This window comes from Papilio machaon, chromosome 3 (genome assembly GCF_912999745.1).
Source record: "Papilio machaon chromosome 3, ilPapMach1.1, whole genome shotgun sequence".
In the NCBI taxonomy this organism is placed as follows: domain Eukaryota; kingdom Metazoa; phylum Arthropoda; class Insecta; order Lepidoptera; family Papilionidae; genus Papilio; species Papilio machaon.
Genome location: NC_059988.1, coordinates 5729031 through 5750606, shown reverse-complemented (window position 1 = coordinate 5750606; position 21576 = coordinate 5729031). Strand labels below are relative to the sequence as shown.

The 21576-nt window shown below is 41.1% G+C and overlaps 1 protein-coding gene across 5 annotated transcripts; it reads right to left on the bottom strand.

Annotated features, from left to right (window-relative positions):
- Positions 1 to 200: 200 nt before the first annotated feature.
- Positions 201 to 20342, bottom strand: LOC106720451 (regulating synaptic membrane exocytosis protein 2). 5 transcript variants are annotated; one of them, XM_045686648.1, is made up of 22 exons: positions 20018 to 20342; positions 14993 to 15197; positions 14421 to 14919; positions 12232 to 12764; positions 11627 to 11843; positions 11384 to 11548; positions 11149 to 11282; positions 10665 to 10910; positions 10327 to 10461; positions 10009 to 10167; positions 9831 to 9908; positions 9558 to 9672; positions 8792 to 8943; positions 8613 to 8724; positions 8088 to 8298; positions 6192 to 7945; positions 5925 to 6071; positions 5633 to 5777; positions 3109 to 3271; positions 2446 to 2643; positions 419 to 553; positions 201 to 301 (listed from the first exon to the last, which is right to left on the bottom strand). In XM_045686648.1, exons 1-22 carry the CDS (start codon positions 20125 to 20127, stop codon positions 299 to 301), a joined length of 5616 nt encoding a protein of 1871 aa, XP_045542604.1. In that variant the 5' UTR covers positions 20128 to 20342; the 3' UTR covers positions 201 to 298. The 5 variants fall into 5 exon arrangements, with proteins under 5 accessions (XP_045542604.1, XP_045542602.1, XP_045542603.1 ...); XM_045686646.1 differs by lacking the exon at positions 5633 to 5777 and adding an exon at positions 4763 to 4892 and having other exon boundaries at positions 20018 to 20174; XM_045686647.1 differs by lacking the exon at positions 5633 to 5777 and adding an exon at positions 4763 to 4877 and having other exon boundaries at positions 20018 to 20174.
- Positions 20343 to 21576: the final 1234 nt, after the last annotated feature.

The following is a 21576-nucleotide window of genomic DNA, read 5'->3' as shown; positions in this document are numbered from 1 at the left end:
GAATTTGGCTTTTTAATACTTAATTATACATAATTATTGATTACACTATACAATTTGTCTTTTTTTTTTGCTATAAAATGCTATTCAAATAATCAGTAGGCGTCCCAAAAATAAAACGGAAATAAAAATACAAATTTTTATAACTTTCGTTTTATAGAAAATGTCCTATATTTATTATATTTTGCATTTTATTATGATATTAAAGCAGTACCACTAGTTTTATAATATGGACAAATTTAATTTTTATTGTATTCATATTCATTACGTTCAAACGAACGAGTTGTCGTCCAACCGATAGTTACTGAAACAGAAAATTACATGTTATGAAGTATTTTCACCGTAATTTCATTACACATTAACACTTTCAATACCACCGGCGTTATTAGTTATATGTTCAATATATCAAAAGTGTCATTACCAATGAAGTAGTTCCGAAAAGTTTGTACCATCCAATGACGATGTTGGAAAGGTTGAGGTCGTCCAACATTATCTGCGCCACACCCATGAACACTTTCTTGCCTTCGATGCGGCCGTAGTCCCCCCACACAGTCACCTTAATCATTAAAGAAATAATCATCAGTTATTAGAGTCTATTTGATCGTAGTATAAATGTATCCAGATATCTTGGCGGCTGTTAACTTCGCGCGAGTTTATGCGCATTGCGTAGTGCGTCGATGACTTTGAGCCGCCAAGATATTTAAAAAGAGTTAAAAAAAGAATTCCAAAAAAGGTAATACTACATTTGCATCGAATATCCAAGCATCAGAGCTGGGCATTAACTCGTTAATCCGTTAATCGTTAATTAACGAAGTTAACATTTTGCTTAACGGATTAACTTTTAAGTTAACTTCAAAAAGTGTTAACGCTTTTGTTAACTTCCGTTAAACTCAACTTCCGTTAATAACAGTCCGTTAATCGTTAAATTAGAAACTTGGAGACGTGCTGTCATTTTGTTTAAATTACGTGCCACGACACGCTCGTAAGTTCTGCTATGTTGGGCGACTGTCGGCCACTCTAATGGTGAACGAGAGAGTTGATAATTGATATATGTGAAGTTCGCGTGCAAGTGTGATGCATCAGAGCGTCCGGGAAAGACGTGACCAAGAGTCAAAAGAAGGCTCGAAATAGCATATTTCATTACGAGTATATAAAAGCACGAGTATGTAATAACCCACATTCCGAACGCTCTTCGTCCCTGTAATACACCACTTTTTGAGCAACTGTATTAAAACACCTTATTACTCGTGCTTTTTCTTTAGCTTTTTCAAACTCGTGCATTCTCTTTCCCAATTGTCAAAATAATGTCTATTAAAAAGAAAAACCAACCACGAAGTTTTTACAAAAAAGAATCAAATTGTTTAAACTTTCGTGAGACATCATAATTAATTAATTAAGAAACGGCTTAACTCACGTTTGATCGTCCGGTGACGGCACCGACTAGTTTCGAACCCATCGGGGGTCCATCTTCAGGGCGAGTGTTTAATCCGAAGACTTCGCGGTCGCGTCGCGTCTCGCACTGATTGATTCGCCCTGAAGATGGACCCCCGATGGGTTCGAAACTAGTCGGTGCCGTCACCGGACGATCAAACGTGAGTTAAGCCGTTTCTTAATTAATCAAAAAAGAATCATTGAAGTTTTTATGATTCATGCAAATATTTCTAAAAAGAAGCTCCTAATTTGTCACAATATCAGATTTAATGATTTGATCAAATCAGTTAAACTAACATATATTTCATTATATTTCATCTCATTAAATTTCATTTTTATTTCATATCAATAAAAATAATCTACTGAAGACTTAGTTGTTTGGGCATAATTCCCTTTGCCTACCCAGAATGGATGAAGAAAACAAAAAAAAAATCTCTGTTTGTATTCTTTTACGGTTGGCGCCATTTTTCAAATATTTTAGTAAGTTGAGCTTATTGTGTTTTTATTATTCTATTAAATTGCTTCATTTTTTCGCAACTGTATCAAAAATAGTTGTTTAGTACACGTGCGAAAACGTCATTACAACTTGTTCCCAATGTCAACCCTCACCTTCGGCTGCGTCTCGGCTCGGGTAGATATTTGTCGGAACTCTTTGCAATGACAGGCTTTCCGCACTCGTAATGAAATATACTAATGCATTCAAACTTGTCTCTAATACTAATGTGTACATTCTATAAATGTATAGTCAAATTACTATTTTAAACAAGTGTCGCTACATAAGTGGGAAATTAGTATGTATAATTTTGGTATGGTTAACTGTTAACGATTAACTTTAACTTGCGTTAAATTTTCGTGAATTTAACGCTTTAACGATTAACGAAGTTAATTTTTTAATTAACGAATTAACGATTAACGAAGTTAACTTTTCGATTAACTGTGCCCACCTGTGCTAAGCATTTAACATAAAAAAACATAGTGAGTCTTAACATACAGTGTCATAAGTATGTATTTACTGACCTGTAGAATGCATCCCTTAAAGTTTTCCCTGAAGGTGAGAGTTTGTTGGTAGAGTGGGTCCAGCGTGCGTCGCGCGGTGCTGGTCTTGGCCTTGGCGATACACTTTTTGCCGCTCACCAGGTACACCTTGACGTAGGGCGCCGGTAGTGTGCGGCTGCCCTGCCGCGCCTGCAGTCCCCGTGCGCGGATCACCTCCACCTAAACCAGATATTCACAAACATTTATTTAGTCCTAGGCTCCTATAAAAAAATGCAGCAGCAGTAACATGGAGCAAAATTTCTTCATGTTTAAACATCAATTTTTTACTGGCATCGTACATCCTTGGAGTACATCACTTTGAGAATCACAGACCTAAACTAAGTGACTTATTGTACAGTCGCTTTAGTTTGTGGTGTTACAGTGACAGAAAGTTTTCCTTGGACCTCGCAATGAACTTAAACTTCGTCTCTTTGAAAACTATTAGAGTGCTATCTAACATGTATTTTGCTGCGTTTTATTACAACATAACATGACCTGTAAACGAATATCGCTTTAGAAGTGGAATACCGTCAGCTAACCCCATTGTACATAATTTGACAGTTTGCCAGGTAAAGCTCGTCAATTTTATCTTAGTGATAGAAAAATAAGTTTTTATTGGTTTCATGAATTAAGAGCTACGTATACCTCTAAGAATCCTTTCTGATAGCACATGGAGAGCTGGACGTCTCCTAGTGTGGGTGCGCCGAGTAACTGTCGGCCTACCAGCTGACCGGGGCCTAGGCCGTCGATGAAGTCCGACAGACCGCCGCCGTCCGAGGATCCAGAACCTCGCATCCCGGGGGACCATCTGATGTAGCAACGTACGTACACTTTTATATCTACTTCCCTGTTATTTAACAAGTCCAATGCCACTATTTACAGACAGACAGTTGTACGTGAACGCATTGAACGTGTTAAAAACAATATAAGGCTTTTCGTGATCGAATACAAAATCATGCAATGGGTTCGGTTGGTGATTTGTTAAAGATAATTTATTTGAATCTAATAATTTTATCTAAATGAGTAAGTCACACTTAATATGATCTCTCATAACACGTAAACTTAAGTAAATTATTAAATTTCTTTGATTTTTAATTTTCAAAGGATTAAAGGAAATTTGTTAATTAAATTTATGCGACGCATTAAAATTTTGCAATTCAGTGATATTTTTACTTATGAAAAATAAGTTTTACTATTAAAAACCTTAAAAAATGTACCAGAATAATTTTAATGCATAATTTTTTTTCTCTTGAATATTAAATAAAAGATCAGACATAGACTCGAAAGTACAAACTAAATGACCAAAGAAATATGGACTTACTAGTGCTAGTACTCTTATTATGTGACAGATAAAATTACAAAACTTACAAACATTAACAACATTGATACAATAGTGAGAAGAGGGCGGTAGTCTTTGGGTGATATTAAAAAGAAATGCAAAGGGTATACAGAGTTCGATATTTGATAGTAAAAAATAGAATCAGTTCAGTGAGATACTAAAAGAGGATCTTTAGTGAATGCTATAATTAATTTACTATTTACATACATATATTTACAGCTAGCTTAATGCACAATATAAAGCGTATGTATAAATTATTACAAACTATATTAGGATTATAACATGGATGTTACAACTAGAAATAATTTTTCATTTAATTTATATTGTTATATAAATATTTTTATTTAAACACGAGACAATCAATCAATGTAGTGATAAACATTGCAATTGCATGATAAGAAATTAGTTGTAACTGTACAATAATAACCAAAATTCTTGTTATATATTTTTTAACTGATAACAGTAAATGAATGTTATGTATGTTGCAGTGATGACATGCATAGTAATGAAAATAGTCGGTATGTTCCAGATAGCATGAAAATGACTCGATACAAAAAAAAACTTTCAAGCGACGACACTTAAAATTCAACAAAATTCGTGCGTGTTGACTCTTCTAACGGTACAAATATCTGTTCTCCATACGATAAATTCATTAGATATTAAAGCTTTAGGGATAGCGTGTCGTTCTGCGTTTTTATTCAATTCCTGCAAACTGACACATATTCAAGGGGTGCATTGCGTAGCGTAGCGCCCGAGAAGACTCGTGCGTGCTGACAGATAAGAGAGTGAAGTAAAAAAAAACACCAATACGAAACAGCGCCATGCGTTTACAAGACGAGAGGCACACAGAGGTGGAGAGTAAAGAAGACGCGGACAACATCGATGCACATAGACAACAGAGAGTCGTTGTAGTGTCTGCGGGCTGAGGGCGCGGGCGCGGGGCGGCGGGCGGCGACTTACGAGGAAGCTTCCGAGCTCGATATGGAGCCGAGGCTGGCGGAGCAGACCTCGTGTGAGCGCTGGAAAGTGGCGGCGGCCGGCCCGGAGCGCTTGCGGCGCGCGCCGCTGCCCCCCTCTACGCCACACCGTGCTAATCACATTCACTTATACTGGCATTTGTTCCTGTTATGGCTTAACACCTATATTTGTTACGTTAAAGATGGCAAAGATCGTACTGTGCGTATTGTCTTATTATTAGGGTTTATACTTACTTATATAAATATCTTTCAATATAAGCTGAGGTGTTAGCCAAGAACATCTTGCTCGCTATGACACCCAGAACGACAATATACATATTTTAAATATTACATTTGCCAATTTTTATGCCAAGCTTAAATCCCGTTTGCGTCCATCCCTACTGGTGTATGTACATAAGTAATTTTCTTTTGAGAAATATATGATCAGATATTTGTAAATGTATGTGGCGATCGTTTTTAAAGCATTTGCCTCAAATATTCGTAATAATGATTCTACTTATATGAGCTACTAAATATATTATTTTATTTTAAAATTGAAATTCAAACCAAACTGTGCTCTCATCAAATAAATTGGCAAATTCAAGCTCTACACTAGCCGACTTTACAAAAGCAACATCGCACATTGAGTTCTAAGTTTGACGTGGACATTCTGGCATGCTGTACAGAACGGTTGATAAACATTGGTGTTTCCAATGTCGTAGCGAGGCTAATTGCACGCGAATCGGTCCTCTCATAGCGGGCGAGGTATATTGTGTGAGAGCAGAGATGAGATCTACCGCCGCCCGGTACTGCACTATTGTGTCAATGTCGCTCGGCGCTGCGCTAATAAGGAGGCGGCGAGTGCGCAGCGAACCTGCCGTCATCGTTCTCGCTGGAGGCGGAGGAGGCGCGCGACACCCCCGCCCCGCCCCGCATCTCCCCGGGCACCACCTCCTCGCTTCGTTGAACAGTAAACGAATTTTTCCCCCGTTTACCAAAACCTAACCTTCTTTTTCGTCCTGTCGAGCGAGATTTTTATGTACGATTAAAAAAATAAGGTGTAAGATACATAAAAGTGTTATTCGTGCTTCGTTGTCTCTCTGTGAACATAATAAACATTTAGTATTGGCAATGAATTCATTCAATGTAATAAAGACGACACGAACCTGTAGCGGATAACTGCGATGTTGAGTTGCTCTTCTTTCCCATTCCGGGTCCGAAGTAGTCTCTGGGCTCAGCTTTAAGCAAGGCGTCGTCGCTGGTCGGCTCCATCTCGCTGTTGCCTCCTATTGCTGTGTCACTCAGGCTGCCATCTTGTAAATTAAATTATTTTTTTTTTACCAGCAAGGTTCTCATTTGTTAATTTAATGTTTGTGGAAAGTGATTTTTGACTTTTGGATAGAAAAGTACAACGAACTTATTAAATGTTTTACCTGCTTTCTCGTCGGGAGCGTCGGTGTTGCTCAGACTCCTGGTAAACTGTCCGCGGCGAGACTCGCGCCTCTCCAGCGGTTGCGGCTGTGTATGATGTCGACCGTTTTCGCGACCTCCATAATCGTTGCTGTTGTCCGTATTAGTTTTTACATTTTGATGTTGATCGTTTGCAGTTTGACCAGTTTCATCGTATTTTTCGCAGCATTTGTTTCGTAGAGAGGAGCGATTGTTGTTTTTTTCATTGGTATCGTTGCGACCGTGATGCATGTCATCGAGCGGCAAGTGTGTGGCGGCGGAAGGGTGCGCGCAGCGGGGCGAGTCGATATTCGAGGTGGAAAGAGCAATACACTTTGAATTAGCAACCGTACTGAAATCTCTATCTAAATGTTCTTCAGAATCTAAAGAACGGGAACGAGCAGTTTTTATAATTGATGATGTTGGCCTTATCGATGGAGGATATGTGCAGTAGGGAGAACTAGGGGACGTAGGTAAAGGAAATTCTTTTACAAATGAAAATTTAGTAATGTTATTTATGGTATTCTTTCTTTTCAATATTCCTCTATCGTATTCTCTCATTTCATGTTTTTTCACGTCGTATTTCTTATATAATGAGGGAGCAGACATTTTGCTATATACATCACTAATTTCTTGAGAAGTCAAAGAATTATTTGAATAAGAAATTGTATGTCTTCGGCGAAGGTCTCGGTTTTTCTTAGAAATTATATTTCTTTTATATTCCAATGGAGTTCCTGGCGCTACAGAAGTTCGTGTTCTGTTATTTCGAGTCAAAGGAAATTCATCAAACAAATTATTGTATCTAAAGTTGTCATAATTGGATTTGAGGTTAAGCGACAGTAACATCTTTCTATTATTATCAGGTAACAAATCAAAATAGTCAATAGTGGAGGGATATTCAGGAGTTTTTATGTCAATCGTTCGGGTATCGTTTATGTTGCGAGGGTCAATATCGAATTTACTTTGCTTTTCTACATTAACATGGATGGTGGTTTCGGCTATGCTACCGTCACTCTCGTAGCCGTAATATTGTGATATTGGCTCATCGTATTGAGTTTCGTCTAGATTGACACTGAACGCAAGATTAGCATTCAGATTATATTCGTCCATATCATCACTTAAAGATGAAAAATGAACTCTCGGTTCATGAACTTTATTGATAAAATTTAAATCAGAACTTTTTCTATGATTTAAATATTTTGGCATCTCCAAATGCTGATAGTCGTAAGTCCTGTAATTTTCTGGAATCTGACTGTCATATTTATAACTTTTATCGTAACGTTCAAATTTTAATGATTGATCAAAGTGTACACGTGCTTTAGGTAAGTAGCATTTTTCATCTGCGTACATAATTGGTTTTTTGTGAATTGCAACAGTTGGTAGATAGTCGTGGTTTCTCGTATTTTTGAAGGTTTTATGTGGACGGGGTGGGTTCGGACGTTCGGGACAGCTCGAGCTCCTTTCGAACGGAAACCTATGGGAATATTCCTTGTTGGGACCCACTGACCGACTCCGAGATAATATGCGTCGAAGACGGCGCGTGGGGAGTGCGCAAAGTGTAGGGACCATGTCTGTTTCGAGTGGCGCGGGAAAAGGCCGACGCGTCAAGTACTCATCCTTGGTGACTCTGCCGTATCTTGGTAATAAACAATTAGGATCCTGACTATCATAATGAACGCTGGAAATGGGAGCATTATATGAAAACAAATTACTGTGATATGAAATGGCTCGTTTTCGGCTGAAAATTTCAGAAAATTCTTATAAGTGATATGTAATGCAGGATATATAGTATAATATTTTGTTAAATTGTCGATACGTTGTTTTTAGATCTAGGCAAAGTTATTTCAATACGTGGAGGGAATGGAAAGGGTTAATATTACCTGAGCATACGAGTGGGTCGGGGCCGTTCAGACTGCGTGCTGAAGGCACTAGAAGTGACCGAGGCGACGGACTCGAGGTCTGAGTCCCCGGCGGCGGCGTCGGGCGAGAGTCTACGGCGCGGCGCCCAGCCCCCACCCGCGCCCCCGCTGCCGCCCCCGCCCCGCGCTACCAGCTCAGAGTCCGACAGCCCCGCGTAGTGTCGCTCCCACCCTACACCGCGATCACAGTTAACAAACATTTGATACCCATGCACGAATTGATTTCAACGACGAATCAATGTACATTTCAACTCAAAGTTTCTATATGTTTCTTAAGTAGTGAATTATCATCATCGATATAGAAGTAATGTATTAATGTACTAAAACTATTTACTACTCTAGTTTACTAAGAAGCAACACTACGTATCGTTTTCGTATATTTATTATGTAATGAGGTAATATAATGTATAAAAGTAAGGTTCTTTATGTTTTATTATATGTGAAGTGAGGGCAGAGTGGGTGTAGGGAGGAGAGCGGTGTATTGACCTTGCGGCGTGCTGCGGTAGGTGAGTGTGGCGCCAATGTGATGCGGGGCGATCCACTTACGTTCCTCCAGGTCGGCCGACACCTGCGCCCGCGCCGTCCGACCGTTGCTTGGCTGTAACACACGAAACTTGTAGTTATATCCTCTCCAGTAGCATCCTAAGTATTAGACGTGCGCGTACATGGTGCGGTATCTGCGGCAGCTGTCGTTTCTTGGGGCTGGTGGTGGGCGTGGCGGTGGCGGAGCGCGACTGAAAGCGTGGCGCGTACGCGTGCGTGGGCAGACGTGCGCCCTCGCCCCGCTCCCCGCCCCGCTCCCCGCGCTCCTCGCACACTGCAACCGTCACAAGGCCATCTGCTGCGACCGCGCCGGTAAACTATCTGCGCTTACTAATTACAACACGTCCACACAACACGTATCGATATGCATCAACCTCGTGGTCATGAACAGCTGCCTATGAAAGAGAAACCAGAATAGATCGGCATGCGTTTATGTGTCGCGATATGTTCTCAAGAAACAGCATGAACAACGCTTACGTACGAGATGTGAAGAGAGTGCTCATATCGGGTGTAGGACTAGGTTGGCGGAAGATGCGTGAAAATAAAAATCAAGAGGAAGTCGATACAGTAAGTGATAGTAAAGTGGTGATGGCGGATGCGAGAGATCGTGCGATACGCGAGTGTTCCGTGCGGGGTCGGGCCCGCTCGATTTTACTCGGCAACACCGATTCTGCTGTGAAACCGACAACTGACATTTTCTTATTGATGGTAGAAAAACGACTGTTTATTTTTTCTTATGTAGTTGTCGGAATACGTGGCAGATCGGTAACCAGCCGAATCTGGATGACAACGGTCCGAAGTGTCATCGATTCAGATAATGGAGACCGTGGAAGTCTCCGGCGGCATTGAGCGGGGGGCGGCCTGGCGGGGGGCGGATGGCCGCGGCACCTGTGTAGCGCCAGCCGAGGTCGCGCTCGCGGTCGCTGGGCGGCGACAGCGAGCGGCGCGGCGATTTGCTGCGCGCGCCCGCCGCCGACTGCGACCGCGCCACGCTGTACCCGCCCTGCAACATTCGTCACACCCTATCATATTTGTTAGCTAGTTACACTGATTTACCACTGAGATAGCGAGAGAAAAATTTCGCAAAAAATAACTTCTGCAAAAGACTGCTTTTATTTGTTAAACGGCATGACAAAACATTTATAATAATAAATTACTCACTCGATCTTTGGCCATGCCGGCAGTGCGCACTCTGCCCGCGGGGGATATGTCGCGGCGACTGCATCGCGTGCCTTCGATCTAAATCATTAGTAAACACTTTAGGATTTGTATGTGTGTTAGTATTGGATGTACTCGTACTTGGGTAACTCGATCAATTGTGTGTATGTATATGCCATACGTCGTGCGGCGGCGGCGGGCTGGAGCTGGAGGCGAGGCTGGATAGCGAGTGATGGCGGCGCAGCTCACACTCGCTGGGCGTGTCCGAGTCCGACAACCGCGACGTCGACGTCGACGGCGGCGACAGGCGCTCGCCCTCGCCGTCCTCATCGCGATAGCGCTGGATACGGGACCACGTCAATATCTTCATACGAGTAACGCTTTCAAAACATCTCAGAGAACTATGAGAATTTATACTTTACGTTTCCTTTATTTCTTTTAGAAAATTTAAAGTACGTAAATAGTAAAAATCGGAATAAAGACTGAAATAATTACTTACGCTGAAACCGATGTCCTCGTGAGCTTTCAGTAAATACCAGTTGGGTTCATGATTCATGAGAACACTGTCTAAGTCCAAAAGAACCTCCCCGAGGAAGTCGTTGGGGCCATATCGATTGAGGTCCCAAACGGTGACCTTAAACCAAATAGAATTTTATAACTAAAAGTTGTTTGCAACTTCACAAAGTTTTGAAAACAGAATTCTTCCCTCATACTTTCGGTTTTCAACTTGAGGTCTATAAACATAACCCAAATCCACACACTGTTATACAAAATTAGTTTTATGTGGGTTTCATAAGATTAAAATCTCCTTACTTACAAAGGTCAACTAACTCTCACCTCTAAGGCCCTCTTCTTGATATCCGCTATCCGTATTCCGCAGTAGACAAAGGTCTGATTCCAGCGCGGTTCGAGCGTGTTTGCAAGGGTCTTTGTGCGACGCTTACTCTTCTCGCTCTTGTCGGGCAGCAGGAATATCTTGGCGTAGGGGCAGCGCGGCGAGCCGTCCGGCCGCGGCGTCAGTCCGCTCGCCGATACAACTGTCACCAGCAGCTGTAGCGCCGTGATGTCGAAGTACACTTTCAACTGCACCAACAATACATACAAGATGAAAAAAAAATCCGATTGAAATGTCTTAATTGTCCCAAATTTATGATAATGTGTGACCGTGGATTTAATTCAACATCGGAGACTCGTCGTTATTGCTATTATCGACAGAAGACATACGGCTGAGGTTGTACCTGATAATTGGCACAGACAGGTTTGTTACTGAAAAAAGCAATATTTAAATTCCGTGAAGTAATACATCGTAGACTGTAATAACCTGTATGCGTCCGGCGACGTTGGCGGTATAGTTGTGTCTTCCGGAGCGTCGGCGCGAATGGAGGTCGGGCGAGCCCGGTGACGTCACCAGTACGCTCGGCTTCTCGCAGCCTCCCATCACTTCCGTGTACACCTCTGTATATTACAAAGATAAAATAAATAAATACAGTACGAGTTAGTGGAGTATCGAAACGAGTTCGACTTAAATGCGGGATCAGTGAAATAAATTTCGTTACCTTTATGCGTCCTCCAGGGCTGCGAGGGGGTCCGTGCGGCGGAGAAGGGCCGCGTGACGACCAGCTCGACGTGTGAGTCGTGCTTGCTGTTGGCCACCACGGCAGCAACCTCCTCTGCGCTGCGCCCCTGTAGCGGCACGCCGTTCCACTGCAGTACTTCGTCACCTAAATTATTACCGTATTAATTTTTAAACTGTGAAGCTTTATAGCCTAGCCATAAATTCACAAAGAAAGACAAATCACCTATCTTAAGCTGTCCTTCTATATCAGCAATGGAGCCTTTCTTGACCTTCTCGACGATGGCGCCACGGGTGCCGTCGGGAAGGATCTTGCCTCCCACAACCTTGAGGCCCAGGATGGCGGCGGAGGAGTGCGAGCTGCCCTCCACCACGCTCTTGCGGAGGACCATGTGTCCGATCATCCGCGTCCCGTCCATTGATACTTGCCAGTTCAGCGGGAACTGTTCATGTTAGTATGTTAAATTAAAAGAATTTCCATCGTCGTCAATACTCATCTAGAAACAACATAATTAGTACAAGATAATTGAACATAAGTTCACAATGAGCACATCCAGTAAGAACCGACACATGCTCGCCGATACAATCATGCCGCAGCCAAACAAAAAATGCCAAACAAACAGCTCGACAACATGACCTTATTGTACTGAATAATATACAGTAGCAATCGACCTAACGGTTTCAAGTGTGGTATTTATAATATCAACAAACATGCCTTTAAGCTTTTTCGAATGGCGGTGACAAAGAAAAACTTTGAGTAAAAATACAATATAGAGTCGTTTCTGCTGCGTTGAACGTACAGAAATACCTTTAGGGAGTGATTGTAAGTACCTTTGGGCAATCGCCTCTATTGGAATCTTCGCTGGAGGTGAAAGTGCTAGAGGTATCGATGCCAGAATCTTTGGTGGCGGAGTCCTGGCTGGTCTGACGCTCGGCCTCCCAGCGCAGGGAGGCCCAGTCGTGCGGCGCGCCAGAGGCGTCGCGCCCACCGCGCGGAAACGTTGCCGCACCCTCGTGACCATCGAAACGCACCGTCTTTTTTCTCCTCTCGGTGAAACGTCGGTTGTCGGAGGAGTCCTCCCACAGGTAGGCACTCTTATAGACGGCGCGATCGGGGCGTGGGCCCTCGTCCGGCCCATAGGGGCGCAGGTACGAGCTTTCGAGGTCGTCGCGCGCGCGCCACCGACACTCTGTCACCGAGTCGAAGCTGCGGCCTCCGGCAGGAGTGCGTCCATCGAAAAGCCCCTGCGCCTCCGGTGCGTAGGAGGCCGACGAATGATTAGTGAAATTATAATAATTGTTGGCGGCGACGCTCGTGCCGCGCAGGTGCGGGTGCCGCAACGACGCGCACGCTTCCACTTGTCCTATGAACGACAGCGTATCAATAGCATCGACAAATTGAAGCCTAACGATGTCGACGCGACCGTGCAGCGAGTTGCGCGTCAGTATGCGCCCCGGACCGTTTACCTTTTATTTTTTTTAACCAAACAACCTTGCAATTCTATATATCTGACCCCAGGTACTATTATTTGCGACGTTGTAGAAGGAATAAAGTGTAATAAGAAAATAGACGTCTTCAGCAAAGATGAAGAATGAACATCATGTTTCCGGATCAATTTTGCCATTAGGTAAACCAAACGCATCGTAATTAAAAGCGGTGATCACGCACAAGCGGAAAGATGTGTGTCAGATTCAAGTCATACTATACAGCGAAACAACAACGAGAAAGTAAAATAGGAACACGTTCACAAAATCTAGTAAGTAGTTTTATAATGTTTTCAAATATTTTACACTTCTTTTCGCCCAGACATGCGGCGGCCCAGACGTTGCTTGAACCATAGTTTTAGTACAGAAATACATTTTTTAGTAATACACTACAAAATAAAATAATTGTATTACAGTTTTTGTGACGAATTTGTTTAATGATATGGCTCAAACATCAATAAGGCAGAAGTACACGTATCGTTTACATACACTTCACTTCTCATGTCATATATTATAATCAGAAAATGAATCATTTAACATTCGGAGTATGCAATCTTTTCCGTGTACGTGCTGCCTTTGGAAATCATGAATATAATGGTTGAAGAACATATTCAAACGAAGATAGATGAGGTTTGAACGTTCACAAGTTGGAAGTTAATAGAATGAGAACCATCAACAAACAGTGAGGGATGTCTTAACATCTAAAAATGTAGCAAACTTTAATGTATGAGGACCAAGGTGCCTGAAAAACGCCCCCTCACCGATAAGAACTTTTTCATTTTCTCGTCTAATATCGCTTGTCGCTGGTTTCTGGAGATCGCGGCGCCGGGCCTATCTCTATTACCTGCGAACAGCAACAGTGGGAGACGGTCAGCGGGGAGACGTGTGCGTTGCGTTCGCTCCGGCCTACCGGACTACGACTACAGGGGTACCGGGCGCGCACGACCCGCAAGTCGCCGCACGTTCGCGACACTAACACAATCTATACTGCAGACACGACTCTGCTAGAGCTATACATCGCATTAAAATCAGCCCGTGTCTTTATAATTGATCTCGTCCATAAAATAACTGAAAGAAATTACAGATATAGGTTATTGAAAACAAATGAAACTTAACGAACATTAATATTGATAAACAGGACTGTCGTCTCTTTGGTTTAAGTATATGTACCTTAAGATAAGTTTAGGTGCTCTACACTATTATATTCTCTGAAATCTTATTCAAGTGGAAATTAATATTTCTCTACTATGCACTACTACTACTATAAGTTGAATTACCTCGCACGGAACACCTTAACTTTATCGTATCCTATACAGATAATGCTGGGGAGAATATGACAAACTTAATATAACCTTGTTATTATATTAGGCATTGATAAATCCATACAACGGATGGCGTAAAAATTGTGTTCAGTGTTATGTGGTGCGTTATCAGTGTTATAAGGACAGGCACAAAAATAATTAGCTCGGAGAGGAGGGAGCGCGGTGACAGGGAACCGCAAGGGCGCGCGGAGCGGGGCAGGGCGAAGTACTCACCGCGGTCGCGGTACTCGTCGTTTTCGTCAGAGATGCACTCGGGCACCTCGTCGTCGGAGGAGGAGGAGCGCGGTGGCAGCGGGGGGTGTGCCAAGGGGTGCGGCATGAGGTGCGCGGGCGCGGGCGCGAGGGCACCGGGCGGCAGAGGAGCGGAGTCATCGACGCCGTACGCGGCCTTCTGCCGGGGGTGCACGAGGTGTGGATGCGTGCGCGCCAGGCCCTCCAGCTCGCCATAGCAGCGCGGCTCCTGCTGACTGTACTGGCGGCGCAGCGCGCTACTGGACCGCTGCAGCGGGTGGTTCTCCTTTTCTGCAGCGCTGTGCGCGCGCTCCAGCTTGGGCCGCTTGTCGAGCGAGATCTCGCCCGACGGCGGCAACCCGCGTAGGTCGGACTCCATCCGCCACATCATCGAGTCTTGACCGGCGCTCTTATGTATCCATTGACCAGTTTTTGATAGTAACTCTTGTTTTTTACGACATAATATACACACCCAAATCACCTAAAATAAGATATTGATGTTAATATTGGCCATTACCCATCAACAAAAATTAACAACAAATTTTATTCGATACCTTATTAGAGCGCAGGGTAACCTTCCCACCGCAACGCGCGCAACAGCGTACTCGACAGTAGTGGCAGGAGTGGCCGACGCCGTCTGCGAACTTGGTCTTGAGGCAGATATGGCAGGTGGCAGCCAGCTCCACGCCCGCCGCGCGCTGCATCTCGTTCCTCGTGCGTATTGTCTGCTCCAGCACCGCAACCTCATCCTGCTTCCGTCTGTCGCAATGTATTACAACATGTTACAGTAGATTTCTACTGTCCTAACACCTGTATTATAACAATGTGATCCATCTTAATCTCTGAAATAGCAGAGTCTACAATATGTTGAAACAAGTCTTACAGCGCGGCAGTGTTTGAAGGACGACAAGCGCGGATCGATCATCTGTGGCCTCTATACTCACAATCTGTTTTGCAAATTATTACTATAATCAAAATCGTACAATTACAGCGCTGGTTCTTTTATCCAATAATATATTGCCGCTTTGTAATACGAAAATTTATCTGTTTCCCGGACGAAATGACGACAGAACTTCTATCTCCTGTGAAACCCGTCTGATAATAATTAGCAGTAGGCTTTAATTAACCGGCTCGAGATTTCTTTTGTATAATTCAGAAGCTTCTCGTTTAGCCATGTACTTCAGAGAATAACCCTTTTGTTCCTATTATGCGCGTTTCACAACTCAATGTTAATTATAGTCTATGTATAGTCAAAAATAATGTCAAGAAAAGTATCTTTTTTAAAAATAGATTTGAGTACAAATGTAGACATAACTTTTTATACTTTTAATAGGTCAAAATTTTCATTCAATCATCTGTAATTTCATTGGACGTAATATTAAATACCAACCTAGTTTTTGCAATAGATAATCAATTTTTATTTTATTAAATATTTATTTTAACACAGTTAACATAACATACAACATTCAACAGTGGTAGACGCCAGCAACAACAACATCTGTGCTCGAATGCTCCGGTTCCCCCGGTGAAATACCACAACCACACAGAAGACTTCCGCACAGAAGTTTCGTCTGATGAGTTTGGTGCTAGAGGCCTAATTTTAGACTTATTTCTCTTCCCATCCTTTTCTTATAAGAAAGGGGAAGTGGATTTTATGGAGGAGTGGACGCATAAGAAAGGGAAATATTTTCTTTCTGTGATTAATTTGTGATCGTTGCATCTGCAATTGCGGATATCTATGAGCAGCGGTCGCTTCTCGCCTTTCGAATTCGGGTGGTGGCCGCTTGCCGTTTCCCATCTTATAATACAAAAAAAATACGGAAGTTTTTAGAATTTATTTTAATTTAATATAAAATAATTGCTTGTGTGTGAATTTACGTAAAATCGACCAACTGCATGTGGCAGGTTATTATAGTCTTTCGTTATCTAAATCTTTGAATATTAAGGAGGGTTTTCAGAATGGCAGGCAGCTGTCTGAATCGATCGCAAATCCCTACAGATTACTGCAACCTCGGAGAGTACGTGGCTGGAATAACATACATTTTTAAGATACAAAATTTAAAATGCATGTAATATTAATAAAAAAAATTATTCACGTAAATTATATTTAAATAATCGTTCAGTATTATAACTAATGATCGTCTTATTTACTTTTCACGAGTACATGCTCTTATTCGTAAAAGTGAAATAGTTAATAGTGGAAAAATTAAACATGTAACATGAAACGATACAATCACTCTCATAACCTAGAGGGACAGGCACAGATTACAGAATACCATTTGGCACTGTCCTGACACACCTTTCACGCCTCTACCACAGGCAATTATAAAAAAAATCTTACATTAACTAATTCCTTTTATGGATTAAAGAAAGCCTTGTAAAGAAATCATCGTATTCGTCGCTGGAATTCTCTAGATGAATAAACCGTTGCATTTGTTCGTTGCGTTTTACATCGTATTACTAATGTGTTTAAAGCATTTATATAATACGGATACGCTATTTATATCCATACCAGATACCAGATCAAAAGTAAAATGTCGTGTTCCAGCTATATACCAGTTTTATGGTAAATATGATTCAGACAAAAGGTTTTAACTTGAATAACAAAAAACCGGAACAATGCATAACTTTTCCGCCTTGTTGTAATAATTGTGGTCGTAATTTCATTTACTTAAACTACAATTTTTTTATGTATTTTCTGACACAATTAATATATATTAAGCAATAAAAACTAGTTTATGGGTTCGAAGTAAGCTAATTCAGCAATTACATCAAGTGGCTTTCCATTGTAATTCAATTCGAATACAACTCCGTCCGCTCGGTATTAAAAAAAAACATAAAAAGTAGCCTATTTGTTGTTCCAGACTATGATCTAAATCTATGCCAAATTTCATCGAAATCCGTTGAGCCGTTCTGGGGATATTTTCAAACAAACATCCATCCATCTAAACATTCGTATTTATAATACTAGTATGATTGTAAGATTCCATTGTCCAAGCATACACGAACATATTATCCATTTCGTATTCTCAATATTTTAACTCTTACTCAGTATGAATGGTTTCCCTTTGTTGCTGATCGGCCTACCGATAAATCGGCCCAATGATTTTTTATTCTATAGACTCGATAGGTCCATCGGCCCAATGCTAAAAAAAATAAATCATTAATGGCCAAGAAGTTTTTATTTTTCTCTGTTTTGTTTTCATAATTACAAAGATGCTATAGATAATGTCGCCATGTTCTTATCTGTAAAAGCAATCTCTTTTATTCCCATTGAGCACGAACTCTCAATTATTATGGATGCTATCGTATCAATCTTCAAATTTATCGCTGACTCGCAAGTGTCCCTCTTTTTTTAAAGATTTTGCATCTTTGCATTAAAGTTGGTTTGAACGGTTGAATGTAAAGATTCATAATAAACCTCCTTCTTTATTTGGGATAATTCATTATTGTTTATTTATAAATCACGCAGAATTAACTGTTAAATAGAGATAATTGCGAACTAATAACAATATTCAGTGATGATCATTTAAGTTGTAGGCAAACAAAGGGGAGGTGAAAAAGGCATCATCGTCGAAATCTTTTTCGTGAGGTTTTTTTCGAGATCGATAAAACAGTTTAAAATGTAATACTTAAATACGTTACCTAATATCTTATGGTCAGGGTAAGACCACTGTCACGCGACTTCGTCTGCGCAAATCCCCAAACATATCACCCAGGAAACGTACACATTCCCGAGATCATAGGTTGCCTGTGTTCTACATCTGTACCAAATTTCATCGAGATCCATACAGCCGTTGTGGAGAAACCGCCTAACAAACATCCATCCATCCAAATTATATATTTTTTTGCATTCACTTTCGAATTTATAGTATTATAAGTAAATTAGCAATTCGTAACAATATGATGATAAAAATAAAACAGAATATTAAAATGCAAAAAATGCATTTTTATTTTCATTCCATTTATATATTATACAAAATCCATAAAATAGTCTTGTATATTTAAAGTAGTTCATAAATTAGTACAATCAACATTTAACATTTGTAAAATATTTCAAATCGAATACATAAAAGTAGGAAAGGCAGCTATATAATGTGTATTCAATGGGTCAGTATTACTTAATTTTAATCTATTAACTTTAGATCCCATGGGAGAAGGGTCGTAAAAACCCACTCAAAAGCATTAATTTCATATATTCTACATTTCTTGATAATCATACTTAATTTGTTTTATATATATAGTTTCAGTAGGAAAAATGAGCATGGTATTTACGGTCTTAATGATGTACTCACTTAAATAAAATTATGTTCATGTTCAATCATCGACCGGAGAGCTTCGCTCAAATTCTACAAGAAACTATAAGTAACATAGCTTTCAAAACAATTGGGGCTTACAAAATACTGGAAGCAGTTTTGGTGATACATATTTAAGGGTGAAAGTGTAAAACACACTCTTTTATAACGACGTTGACTTTCATATCAATCACCGGTTGTCAACGGGTTAAAACACATGAAAACAGTGTCTGTATTTTTGGTGTAATGTGTGTAATGATTTTTGATAAAGCGCTTGCAGGTTAGTGGGGAACACGAAAAAGCATTTACGATAAAAACAGATAATGAAAAACTCATATCGATAAGAAACAATAACTGGGTTTCATTTCATTCTACGGTGACATTAGAAATGTTAGAAAATTTAGTAAAATATTTCATGATTAGCCTTCACAGACTTCCCTTTGGAAAAAGTATAGGACCTCGAGTGTAGACTACATCTCTTAAAAGTACAAAATAATCTACTTAAATGCAATGAAAGAGAAGGCTTTTTAAATCTACATAATTTCCTGGAAGTGTATAATTCAATTGAGAAGGAGTTGGGAAAAACTCAAGTTCTAAATATCGTTATAATCACTTCATGATTTAATAAATAAAAGAACAGTTCTAGTCATTTATCTTAATATTGCCCTTTAAAAGTCAAGTATTCCATAAAATCAGCTAACTCGCCCTTGTTCTAATCACACAAAACAAATCGTGGTCATGATCTATTCCATATATGTACCTATTTTTTACCATGAAAAATTGTGTGAAATATAGCCGTGGTTTAATGAAACATTATATAGATGATATAACCGTTGCTGATTTTGGCAATGATGATAATTTCATATTACCTAATAGTAATAGTAGTATAACAAACTTTGACCAATTAATTAAATTATTGCATTGTATTGATATCGATGCTTCGCTATGCCTCTGATGCGTGATCTGACGAACGATGTTTTTTTTTATAATTTGGTCGTGATTTTAGTACTTTACGCCAAAAATTTACAATGAATAATGCACCTCGTATTTTATTTCCTTTGTTATGACGGTTGAGTGAATTATTTGCTAAATAGTCACACTTCTACGACAGATGCAAAAATATGATATAACTGCAGCAGATAAAACGCCCTGAAAATTTTACTTCGTATACCTATTGGCAAAATGGGGTCACGGCACTCACGAATGGTACATGAGGCAGTGGACAAGGCATGGTAGGGTGGGATCGGGCGGGGTGGGCTATCTAGCGTGGGTCGTGGGGCGCACCTCATAATCTCGTGCTCCCGCTGCTCCTCCTGCCTCTGGCGCATCATGACTCCCTCGATGATGGCGCGCTCCTCGGGCGTGAGGTGCGAGAGGTCCGGCATGTCGGCCATGGCGCGGGCCGCGGGGCCGGCGGTGCGCGGCCGCCGCGTGCTGCGGTGCTGTGCCCGCGGCGCGACGCTCTCCGCGCCACTTCGCACGGACGTTCGCTCGGTAGTGCCGGCGGAGCCAATGGCGCGCGGGCCCTCACTGACGTCAGCTTCCCTATCGATCGCCGCCCCCGCCACCGTCGCCGTCCGCCCTGGCGATCCGTAGCCGCATGCCCTTTCCCAACTTTAATCACTGCGCATGCATGTGGGGCCAATCGCTATTTATATATTTTTCATTCTGACACCTGACGTAGGCATAAACAAAAAATAAAAGCTCCTCAGACGTACTTTTTATCGTAAAATTCAACATACCACTTCATATAGATACATGGGGCGGACCACCGAATTGATAAAGAATTATATCAGTCGCAGTCCAACGGGGGCGGTTCGCAATCTCCGGGTAGATGGTTTACGCGCTCGTTGTGGAAAAAAGTCGCACGTCCGTCTCCCCACGGATATCTTCTGACGCGTTTGCGCATGTAGTCGTAGTCTCGACAGCTTTCCTTCGATGGAGTTTTATGGCCGAAAGCATGTAAAGTTTGAATAAATATGAGAGGAAATCCAATAAAAAATACCATATACTTATATTTTCGCCACGTTCCCTTGCCGTAGTGGTAACGAGGCACGCAGGGATTAGGAGGGATATCGGTAACCCTGCATGTTGACGGCGGTGGCATTATGGTTTGGTAGCTCGGCACTTGCGGGTGGCAGCCGCACTCACCTGGCGGTCTCGGCGGGCTACATAGCCTGTAATTTCTTATTCCAATAATGTTTTTCATTTTTATGGCACGAGTATTCATTTTCTTTTTTTTTTATTTTATTTATTTTTATAAAAAATGTATATTTGTTACATTTCTATAATAATCAGAATTTAAAAAACTTAAGGGCTGAGAAAATGACAGGTTTTTACATAGAATAATTTTCTATTATAGAATTTTTGTGACTTATATTAATTAGTGTCAGTAGTGGCCAGTACTTATATTTAACTAGCTGTGCCCGCGACTTCGTCCGCGTGAAAACTATCTTCGTGTAGCATTTTTTTAGGCTTATTATTTTACTTAACCAACGTACTATGCCTTGATGTATGGATGTAGAAGAACATAGAGAGAGGTGTGCCAGGACCGCGCCAAATGTAGGTCCTTGATCTGCCTATCCCTCTGAGTTACGGGCGTGAATTTTATTGTTGTAGTGGTATTTTACCTAAACTTATAAAAAATTACAACAAAACATATTAAACTTACAAAACATTCACATAAACATCATATATTCCCAGAAAAATAGAACCCCGTCGCCATAATGCGGAAAACTCACGGAACTGATTTCTTGTAATGGCAAGTCAAAGTTCAGGTTGATCTCAAAAAATATAAATCGCCATAAACGTAACAATATAATCAAGTTGATTTTCGTTACAAA

What these genes read in the sequence shown, in the direction of transcription:
- LOC106720451 (XM_045686648.1), bottom strand. Translation starts at nt 20,127, where the DNA reads ATGGCCGACATGCCGGACCTCTCGCACCTCACGCCCGAGGAGCGCGCC. An exon ending in ACGAGGACATCGGTTTCAGC is followed by an intron (nt 10,168 to 10,326) that starts GTAAGTAATTAT and finishes TCCCGTATCCAG; the next exon opens with CGCTATCGCGATGAGGACGG. An exon ending in CGCTCCCGACGAGAAAGCAG is followed by an intron (nt 6,072 to 6,191) that starts GTAAAACATTTA and finishes TTAATTTACAAG; the next exon opens with ATGGCAGCCTGAGTGACACA.